This window comes from Caenorhabditis briggsae, assembly GCF_000004555.2.
Source record: "Caenorhabditis briggsae complete genome, chrII, whole genome shotgun sequence".
Taxonomy (NCBI): domain Eukaryota; kingdom Metazoa; phylum Nematoda; class Chromadorea; order Rhabditida; family Rhabditidae; genus Caenorhabditis; species Caenorhabditis briggsae.
Window position 1 is genome coordinate 3358346 of NC_013486.2, and position 10725 is coordinate 3369070.

The window sequence follows — 10725 nt, forward strand, 5'->3', positions numbered from 1 at the left end:
AAGAAATACTAGAAAAGGTGAGCTCTTCCTGATATTGCATAGCTCACGGAACGGTGGATATAACATTATTAGTCTCTAGATGAGTGATAACACTGCTGTTCTTCTGCAAGCGATGCGAATGGGTGGAGCTCTTCCTCCAGAAATCGTCGAGTACATGTATCACAACGGAGCTTTTCTACTATTCCTAGGATTCCCACAAGCTTCGGAATTCGGTATCGATTACAAGACATGGAAGACTGGCGAAAGATTCATGGGACTGAAAATGATTCCACCAGGAGTTCATTTCGTATACTGCAGTATCAAGTCGGCTCCCAGAATCGGGTTTTTTCACAATTTCAAAGCTGGCGAAATCGTTGTCAAAAAGTGGAACAAGGAAGCAGAAACGTTTGAAGATGGAGAGGTCCCAGCAGAACAAATCCCTGAAAAGAAGAGGCAGTTAAAATCAATGGACAACTCATTGGCTCCATATCCATACGAGAACTACCGTAGCTGGTACGGTCTCACAGATTTTATCACACCTGAAACTGTTGAACGAGTTCATCCGGTTCTCGGAAGGATCACTTCGCAGGCAGAACTAGTCAGTCTCGAAACGCAGTTCATGGAGGATGCCGAGCGGGAGCACAAAGAGACGCATTTCAAGAATCGCGTCGATCGACAGAATCCCGTTAGAACGCGTTTCGTCGATCAGCACGGATTACCGATCATGAAGATTCGCGAAGGATATGAAATACGGTTTCAGGAGATTCCAGCGCTAACGGTAAGCTGTGTTTCGCTTGATTTGCGGTTCAAATTTGTCAAATTTTTTTAACGAATTTTTGGCTAAAAATGAGCAATTTCATGCCAAATTCGAAGAGTTTGGGTCAAACGCGAAGATTTTTAAGGCCAAATTTGAGGATTTTTGTGCAAAACATATATGTCTCAAATTCATGAATGAAAGACAAAAATTCTGACGAGCTACGATTTTTTTTCGCGAAAAAATTCTGACGAGCTAAAAAATTAACAGGGCGAGTACGGTAGATACTTTAATGAAGCAAAAAAAGTTTTCCCTTCGGAGAAATTTTTTGAAGAGGTATGAATTCTTCCCAATTTTCTGACGAAATACCGTTCATGCCCATTCATTTTTTGATGCATGTATGTTGCAAAAAATGAACATTTTCAAGCTAATTTCGAGTATTTTTAGGCTGAAAATGAAGATTTTCGGATTGAATTTAGATATTTTCAACCTCCAAAGTGACGATTTTCTAGCCAAAGTTTGAAGTTTGTCGGGCGAAAAATTATGATGATTAGCCTCAATTTCAAGATTTTCAGAAAAACAACGATTTTCAGGTTGAAAATAGCTATTTTTAGATCAGAAATCGAGACATTCAGGCTTAAATTTGAAGATGTATAATGTCAAGTTTGAGGATTTTCCGGCTGAATTTAGAGATTCCAGCGCTAACGGTGACGTGTCAGAGCATTAATCGGAAACTAGGTCACCTTTTCTAGTGGAAAGAATCGGAAAGTTCCACAACGACAACTACCGTGACCGAAGAATATTTTCGTTTTCCGGTTTCATTATCTCGAATTTCGTGTATTTTCAGTGTTTTTTCAATATCAAACATTTTTATTTTTAAGAGAAACCCTTTTTAGGTAACGGTAGTTGTCGTTGTGGGACCTTCGGCCATTGTCATGGCTCCGATTTATTTTTCGCACCATCATAATACCGTACTCAAGTAAAATGCTCAAAATTCCACGTGGAAACCACTAAATTCCAGGTCACCAAACACCAAGTGGGCATAGATTACTCCGATCGTTTATACGTCCTTCTCCGTGGCCTCGGAGGCGACTGGAAGCAGCTCTTGGCTGAAATGCAAATCGCTTTCGTCTGCTTCCTACAGGGACAAGTTTTCGAAGGCTTCGAACAGTGGAAACGAATCATTCATCTGATGTCATGCTGCTCAAACGCGTTGGGATCCGAAAAGGAGCTCTTTATGGCTTTTATTAGAGTACGTTGACAAATTATAAAAATACTAAAAATCATAATTTTTCTTCCAGGTGCTCTTCTTCCAACTCAAAGAGTGCCCCACCGACTTTTTCGTCGATATTGTGTCCCGCGACAATTTTCTCACCACCACTCTCTCGATGCTCTTTGCCAATGTTCGGGACTCGGCACACGGTGGCGCTGAGCTCAAAAAGAAGACCGCCCAGTTCAAGCAGTATCTCACAAATCAATTCAAATGGGATTTTGATTGTGAAGACGGAGGCGAGAAGTTATAATGATCTCTATATTGCTTGTTGTTGCTATAATTTTTCAAATCTCATTTATTTATTAAATCGGTTTATTCTTCAAAAAATGTGTAAAGACAAAGTGAAAAGAAGGCACTGGATTATAGACAGAAAGGCGGATCATCACAAGGCACAGATTCGTAATTTCTAAAGCCCTAGATAGTCATGTAAGTTCAGATCAGTTGGATAGAGGTGTATTCAAGTGGAGCATCAGCGACTGATCAATCAATGGCTTAATATCTAAGTCAATATCAGTTATCATTGGTTCCCCATCACTACTGCTCGATGTGCTGGTAGAGGTTTCAGATGAGTTGTCCGCCAACATTCCAGAGCATTGAGCAAGTTCCTGTGTGTGCTGCATTGCCAAATGGATGAATAGAAGGTCTGTGGAGTTGGTGGAGAATGTGCACAGAGAACATTGAATTGGAATATTTGAATTTGCCGCCGAAGGACCGAAAATCGAGGAAGTGGTGGCTGCGGGGATGACGTCAGAAGCCATCGTTGGAACGATGATTTTCTTTCTGAAAATGTGTTTTTTTCTTGATCAGAAATTATTTTTATTTTTAATTATACTTCCCCGTTCTGTTTTACTATGTCTCGAATGAGTAGTGTGTGTTTGAGAAAAATCCAGTTTTTTGTCTTGTTCCGCGATTTATATTTTCGCTAAAATCGCCGCTCTGAAAACATGCGAAAATGGGGAGAGAGAATGACTAGAAACAAACATCACACACAGGAAAAAATTAAAGATTGTGTCAGTTTTCAAGTTTTTTTGGGAGAAATTCAATGATCGTTCCTGATACGAGACTTTGGGTAGAATGCGAAGGAAACTACTGTGATTCTGGTGATACGGCATCGCGGATTTGGCACCTAGCCAAGTTTGGGCGCGTCGCCTGTTGGCGGAGCGGTCCTCAGCTGAGAAGCGACTCAATTTGATTTTCAGAACGCGTTCACGGCGTGTTTTCCGGTGGAATGGAGGCAGAGTAACGACCGAGCAGTTCAAATTGTAGCTTCCGCGTCGAGACCAACGCTAATTTTACTGTAGTATTGCGGTAGTCGCGTTTGAGCGAATTTACATAAAGTCAGCCTCACCAAACCTCATACGAGCGATATAAGCTTGCTATTATTCTGTTAGAAACAAATTCGGAACTGTGGAAAAGGAACGCCGGTAGCCGTGGCCGAAGGTGGCCCGCAACGACAACTACCGTAACCTAAAAGTATCGTTTCCGTTTTTTCTCGTTTTTCACTGCTTTTTCTACTTTTTTCACCAGAAAATGACCGGTTTCGAAGTGTCGCAGTTTCGAAGTGGCGCGGAGCCAAAAAAGTCGGAAAATAACCATTTTGATAGTCAAAAAATCTCCAGAAAGCGCACGAAAATCGAGAAAGAAATTCGGAAAATATACATTTTTCAGGTTACGGTAGTTGTCGTTGTGAGACCGGCGTCTCTCAAAGCAAAGATGTTTTTCTACCCGTACAATACTTCCTGTCCCTTTAAATCAAGATAGGCTAGCCGAGTCTATGTGCCTCGCCATCCCTCATGCTCTCTAATTCCTCTATTTCCCACTAATTAAATATGCAGTTTCGACATTTCTCCATTGAAAAAAGTCAACACAAAATCTCGAGTCAATTATCACTCTCATCAACTACCCAACTTGAACTTTCCCACCAACATTTGCATAACTACCGTACTCACTTGCTCTGTGCTCTCTTCAATGCTCCAACTGGCGAGCCGGCGGGTCCTTCGGTTTCATGCCGTGCAATATGCTTCTCCAACATTGCTGGACTTTTCGAGACGTGTCTACAGAATGGACACTTTCTGGATCCTGAAATATCGTGGAATTAGAACAACACTAGAAAACCTGTAATAAAATTGCCCTCATCTTTGCGCTCAATTATCTCGGCTCCTGTAAGAGATATCAAAAATGTGTCAACTGATAAAATGTTTGTGATATTATGATAAACAGTTTATTAGTTGACTACTTTTTCGAATCTGTTACAGGCATCAAGATAAAATGTCTCGAAGATAAAAGTTAGGGGCCCACAGGTTTTACGGTTTACGGCAGAACTAACCCAAATCAATATTCTCTGGCAGAGGAATATGATGACGGTAATACTTATGAAAATGGATGTATCTTGCTTCCCGAGTGCTAAAATTGCACCCATTCTCCTCACACTTGATCGGTGGATTACGGTGATATATCGTGACGTGGTAGGATACCGAATTGTACCGTCCGTAGATTTTTCGGCATACGGTACACATGAATCCTCCATCCACCTTCTCAATGTACTTTTTATTTCGACACCATCCCTCTTTATCATCATTTGGAACGATTTTCTCCAAATCTGTAGTAGGTGGAGTGGACGATGAATTAGCACGCGGAGAGCTGCCTTCTGATTGTGTCCTAAACCAAAAATTTGAAAAATTAGACTTTTAAAATGCGCTCTATTGCTAACCTGCTTTCGGACGGCGGTGAAAAAGCCAACCCTTGTGAGCCAAAGAGTGCACCGAAAAACGGGTTGGTCCATAGATTTAGCATTGTGGATAGATAATTTGGAGGTGCTGAGGTATACTGTAGAAATGGGTTGGAGCATTGGAGCGCACTTGCAAGCGTCATTGGAGGTGTGGCAGATGCTAGAGAGATAATCTTCTGGTCCAGAAATGATATTTGACAGAATTGACAGATAGCGAGAATCTGGAAAGTTTTGGAGGTGATTTGGTCTGGAAATTTAGCCGGCCTGCCGACCGAATTTGTGCATTTTCGCGTCAACATGCCAGAGTGTTTGCGTCCGTAGCAATTATTTTACGACGCACTATTCAAATGCTGCCAAAGTGCATTTATTCCGTCGACTATCGGTCAGCTAGAAACTTGATTTTTCTTGATTTTTGCTTACTATTAGGACCTTATAGAACCAAAAATTTGCTGCAATTCTATCAAAAAACCAACTTTCTAGCCCTTCTAGAAGCCGAAATACAGTAATTTGAAGTTTGGGAGGTTAGAGACGCAGTGTGTCTCGTTGTCTGCGTCTCTATCGTGCGAAACTTTAAAAGGGTGTATCTCAGCTTCTAGATAAGCTAGAAAGTTGGTTTTTAAACAGATTTGAAGAAAATTTCTAGCATAATATTCTGCACAGATACAAGCCCACCGACCGCCAACCCATCGGTCAGCTTGAGACTCTCAATTCTATTAATAAACACTATATCACGTGGATCCATGACGAATTCTGAATTTATAGTTCGTTCTCGAATGATCTTCTACTACTCCCACTCATTTCCAACCTGTCCAACTTGAAAATAATAGTTCTTTTTTTGTTATCATGTCATGTTTTTCCTTTCTACAGTACCATATAATATTAACCCCCACAAAAAATTCCCCATGTTTGTTTTTCCAACTCCTTACCTCGTTCGGTTGGACGATACCCGCCATTTTGATATCACCAGAATACATGGCGTCGAGAATGACTTTAAAGGCGCATAGAGCATTGGGGAATATCGAAAGATCGAGTTTGATCGAGGTGAAACATTCATCTGAAGAAGATTCTGATGACGTGGAAGACGAAGATGTGGGCGAGGATGATGACGTGGCATCGTCGATGAGCTGGCGAAGGATTGGCGAGAAGGTTGAGAGGACTGTTCGGTGACCGAATAGGACTTCTTCTGAAAGTTAACAATTTTCAAATTTTTGAGAAAATGAAAATTAGAAAACCATGGTGTAAAATACCGAAATAGTAACCTAGAAAATTATTGGAAGATTAGCCCACACAAATCTTCAACTTTGAGTTCAATTATCTCAGTTCCCGTAAGACTTAAGAACAAACTGTCAACTGATAAAATATTGGTGATATTGTGATAAATATTTTATCAGTTGACAGATTTTGATATCTTTCCTAGGAACCGAGATAATTAATCTCAAAGTTTATGGTTTGGTTGAGCTTCTATTAGAGGAATTACGGTATGATGTTTTCCCTAATTTTCAAAACTTCGTAGCCTAGAATTGGTGGCCTAGAATCCGATAATCTAGAGTTTTTATCTAAATTGCCAGAACGATATCTTAAAACTTCAAGAGCATGGCCTAGAATGTGGAACTATCTCTAATAGTAGCTCATCCAAACTTTGAGCTCAATTAATTCAGTTACCGTAAAGATATCAAAAAAGATATCAAAAATTTGTCAACTAATAAATTATTTATCATAGTATCACCAACATTTTATCAGTTGATACATTTTTCAAATCTTTTCCAGGAATCGAGATAATTGAGCTCAAAGTTGACGGTTTTGGTGAGCTTCTATTAGAGAAGATACGGTATACTATCTTTTCTACGACCTAACTCTCTCACTCCTCTATGACCTAACTCTCTCACTCCTCTATTTCCAGGCCACCTTATCTACAGTACCCACTAACCTTCAATCTTATCATCGTCTGTAGAGTAGGTCAAATGAATTTTAGTATCGAAATCTGCCCTCAGTGGTGACGACGGTTGTGACGATTCGGATCCCGTGGGCGGTGGACTAGGATTTTCTTCTTCCATTTTTCTGATGATCTGAAGTTTTATACAGTATGCAAATGATATGGAAAAAGAGAAAACAAGGAATAGGAGCAGGAAAAGGGGGGAGAAGAGCCCAGAGGGAAAAGTGGGCGGAGCCTAAGAACGGTAAGAAGGGGTGGTGATCAGGTAGAATAGAGGGTGAGAGAGAGAGAGAAAAAAAAAGAACGGAATAAGTTTGAATGGAAAAACAAGTGAGAAGAAAGTTCTAGATTTTGAGTTTTGGCACTCTGCCAGGGATACGCAAGCTTCTAAACTTCGAAGCGCCATATCTCAAAAATCAAAAAATAATAATAATAAATTTGTGAACTAGTGAATTATAGCTCTTAAAATGTTACACATTTTGTTAGTTGCCAAAATTTGAATAGTCTTATTGGCTCAAGAGATATGCGCCTTTAAAGAAAATATGCATGACGGCGAGCGCGAACGCATATATCTCAAAAACTAGAGAAGCTATCAAAGTTTTAAAAATTACTTAAATATACCTTATAAAATTCTACACATTTTTCTAGTTGACAAAATTTTGATAGCGCACTTGGTTCTTGAGATATGCGCGTTCAAAGGAAGGTTACTGTAGGTGTCGTGTTACCTGGGCCCCTACAGTAACCTACTCGAAAAACTATAAACGAAACGACATTCAATTCTAGTTGGTCTACCAATCTCTAGAAAAATGTCGAAATTGGAAATCACAAGAAAAATCTTTGATTTGAATCAATAAGGGAGAAATTCGGAAAACACGGAGACAGGGGTCGGAGTACACCAAATTCTCGACCTGTTTTTCAGCTGTCTTCTACGCTCTCGAAGTTGAAAAACACTCGTCGTTTCATCTTTTTCTTTTTGTCTTTTTGAGGGAATGATAAGAATAAGAAAAGTGTTTTAGGGCACTTGAAGTTTTAACCCCTCCCCCCACGCTCCCACCAAGGCTGGCGACAAACCCCGCCGCTCCTATACGCCATACTTACTCATTTACCTTGGGGTGCATATGGCGCAGCCGGTTGCACTCTTGGCCGCCGCGCCAAAGGTCATGGGTTCGCTCCCCACACAGGTGTATCACAACATTCCCAATGATCTCATAATGTTATATCATTTTTTTTTGTTTTTTCAGAGGGACCTGTGGTGCCTGGCACCCCCAGGCACCGTCCGCTCCTGAGTCATCTTGAGTAGACAGAGAAGAGTCTCATAATGTTTGCTCCCGATCAGTTTTACTGTAACCAAGCATTTTCTCGGCTTTTATAAAAAAAGAGGAAAAAATGAGGGAACTGAATTTCAAAACAAAAAAAACAAGTACTGTCGTAATTTGGAACGGCTTGCTTTTTGACAAACTTGGCTTATCTTTGGGGTGGGGCTGAAAACTTTTTTTTTAGAAAAACACATGGAAAACAACAAGTTGGAAAATAAGTTGGAAATTACAGAAGATAAGGAACTAGTGAGGAAGTAAAGAAGAAAAAAGAAAGTTGTTTTGAAATAAAAAAAATATGTATAGAGGAAAATAGGAACCAAAAAGTGCAATGTCGTTTTTAAGGGAAAATGGGAAAAATGGGTTACTGTAGCTCGAAACTATGATCCTAGAAAAATTCTAACATCTAGCTTAAAATTTAAGATTTTCTACTGAGATTTCAAGTTATAGAACGCAAGTTTTCCCATGCTGAACGGGGAAAAACCCTGTAATAGAAGGGCATCCGAACATTGAACTTTGAGCAAATTTATCTAGCTTCCTGTAAAAGATATCAAAAAGTAGTCAATTGACAAATTGTTCATCATATCATATCATATCATCACAAACACTTTATCAGTTAAAACACTTTTGATATCTCTTATAGGAGCCGAGATAATTGAGCTCAAAGATGGGGGGGGGGTCCTTCTATTACAGGTTTTAAGGGAGAACACAGAGTTCAAAATCCGTCTTATCAAGACAAAAAAATTAGAAAAATCAAATGAGAAAACGACACATGTTCCTTTTCAGAAAATGATAGAAACGACACGGTCAATGTCCCTTAAAAAAGTGGGCGGAGCCTAATCATCTAATTACTGACCTCCCCCCAGAAAAATAAAGAGAGAGAGAGAGGGAACGAGAACGAGAGATTATTTGAATTGGTTCCAAAATGTAAAAAGGTGTAAAAAAGAATGTAGTAGTACTACGATAGATGGAATGAAGAGTAATAACAAAAACTGGATTCACTCCTTTTTTTCAAAGATGGACATGGGAAAATAAGGACAAGTGTTTATTTTTGAGATGTCGAGATGAGATCATCTGGTTGCGTGGGCACAGAATCCTAGAATCTCGGAATTTAGAAGTCGTCACCTGGTTTTCTTGGAATCCAGGCACCTTGAAATCCTGGAATATTGAAATCCTAGAATCCTAGAATCCTAGAATTCTAGAATTCTGGAATATTGGAATCCTGAAATACTGGAATCTCAGAATCGTGGAATCTTGAAATCCGAATGGAACCCTCGAGTTTTAGAATCTTGTAATCATGACATTCTGAAATCTCGGATTCTGGGTCATAGAACTGAGATGGATCTTGAACAACAATTTTACAAAAAGTCAAAAAAAAAGAAATCCTGGAATTCTGGATTCTGTAATTCTGGATCCATGGAATTCTGAAACCCTGAATTTTTGGAATCCCGAAATATTGAAATTCCGAAACCTTAGAATCATAAGAATTTCAAAATTCTAGAACCTTAGAATTATTTAATAGAGGAGTTCTGGAAACCTGGAATCTTGGAATCCTGGAATCCTGGAAATGTGGAAACTTAGAAACATAGAGTCCCAGATTCGTGGAATTCCGGGATCTTGGAAAATTGGAATTCTGGAATTTTAGAATATTGGAAAAAGAAATATGGGAAATTTTCAGAATTTCAAATTTTCGGAATCTCGAATTTCTGAAATTCCGGAAACTCAGAATCCTAGAATCCCAGAATCTTGGAACCCTAGAATCTCGGAATTCTGGAACTTTAGAATCCTGGAACCGTATCCTAAAACAAATTCCGGATTTCTAGAAGTCTGGAATACAGGAATCATGGAATAATAAACCCGGGAAATTTTGATAATTTCGTTTTCAGAAATCCTAAATTTCTAAATTTCGGAATCTTGAAAGTCGAACATACTGGAAACTTAGGATCCTACAACCCCAGATTCCCGGAATTTCAAAAGTCACAAAAAGTTAAAAAAAAGAAAAAAAAACAAAACTTCCGCAAAAAGAAGAATCCGAGTACAAACGAAAATCTCAGCAAAACTGCAAAACCCCAAATGCCCACCTAGTCTCTCTATGTCCTATCCAATCACCAAAAACAAAATCAGTTTTCCCAGAAAAAAAGGACTCCTCCTCCTCCATCTCTTCTCCTCCAATTAAGGTACATCTCTTTTCTTAAATGGGTAGTTTCGGGACAAAAAAGGAAATATAAGGTCTTCTGGAGACAAACACAAATTGAGCTCTCTTCTTCTTTCTTCCCTTCAGAAGCTCATTTCTTCAAGGTTTCCGCGAAATTCAATTTCGTCCCCCCTATTTTTTTTGTGCCATGTTTGCCCATCATCATCATCCTATCCAGTTCTCTTCAGCTTCTTAGCTTTGCCCTTGTCACTGACCGCTCTTTTCCCCTTTCTTTTTCTTTTCTCTTTTTTCTTCCTTCCTTTTTTCATATATTCCTTTTTTGTCTTCTTATTTCGTTGACTCATTTTCTTTTCTTCTTTCTTCTTTCTACAGTAACTCTCTCTTTCCCTTTGAACACAGACACAATGGTCAGTAGAAAAGGTCGAGAAGAAAGGGAAAAGCGAGAAGAACAGAAGATGAACAAGAAAGTTCTGGGTATTTTAAAAAATGTAGAAATTTTGAAAAGTTGACATTTGAAATTTGTTCAGTTGCCAAAGCTATTGAGAAAGGGTTCCTAGTACCGTACATTGTTAAGTTTGAGCTCAATTACC

At 39.2% G+C, this 10725-nt stretch overlaps 2 protein-coding genes across 2 annotated transcripts; one reads left to right on the plus strand and one right to left on the minus strand.

Annotated features, from left to right (window-relative positions):
- Positions 1–79: 79 nt before the first annotated feature.
- Positions 80–2256, plus strand: CBG00743 (the record flags this gene model as incomplete). The annotated part of the gene is made up of 3 exons (XM_002630261.2): positions 80–757; positions 1755–1985; positions 2035–2256. 3 exons carry the CDS (start codon positions 80–82, stop codon positions 2254–2256), a joined length of 1131 nt encoding a protein of 376 aa, XP_002630307.2.
- A 187-nt stretch (positions 2257–2443) lies between these two features.
- Positions 2444–6788, minus strand: CBG00742 (the record flags this gene model as incomplete). Its single annotated transcript, XM_002630260.2, has 6 exons — positions 2444–2786; positions 3956–4085; positions 4333–4664; positions 4717–4955; positions 5661–5917; positions 6662–6788. 6 exons carry the CDS (start codon positions 6786–6788, stop codon positions 2444–2446), a joined length of 1428 nt encoding a protein of 475 aa, XP_002630306.2.
- Between the last annotated feature and the right edge of the window lie 3937 nt (positions 6789–10725).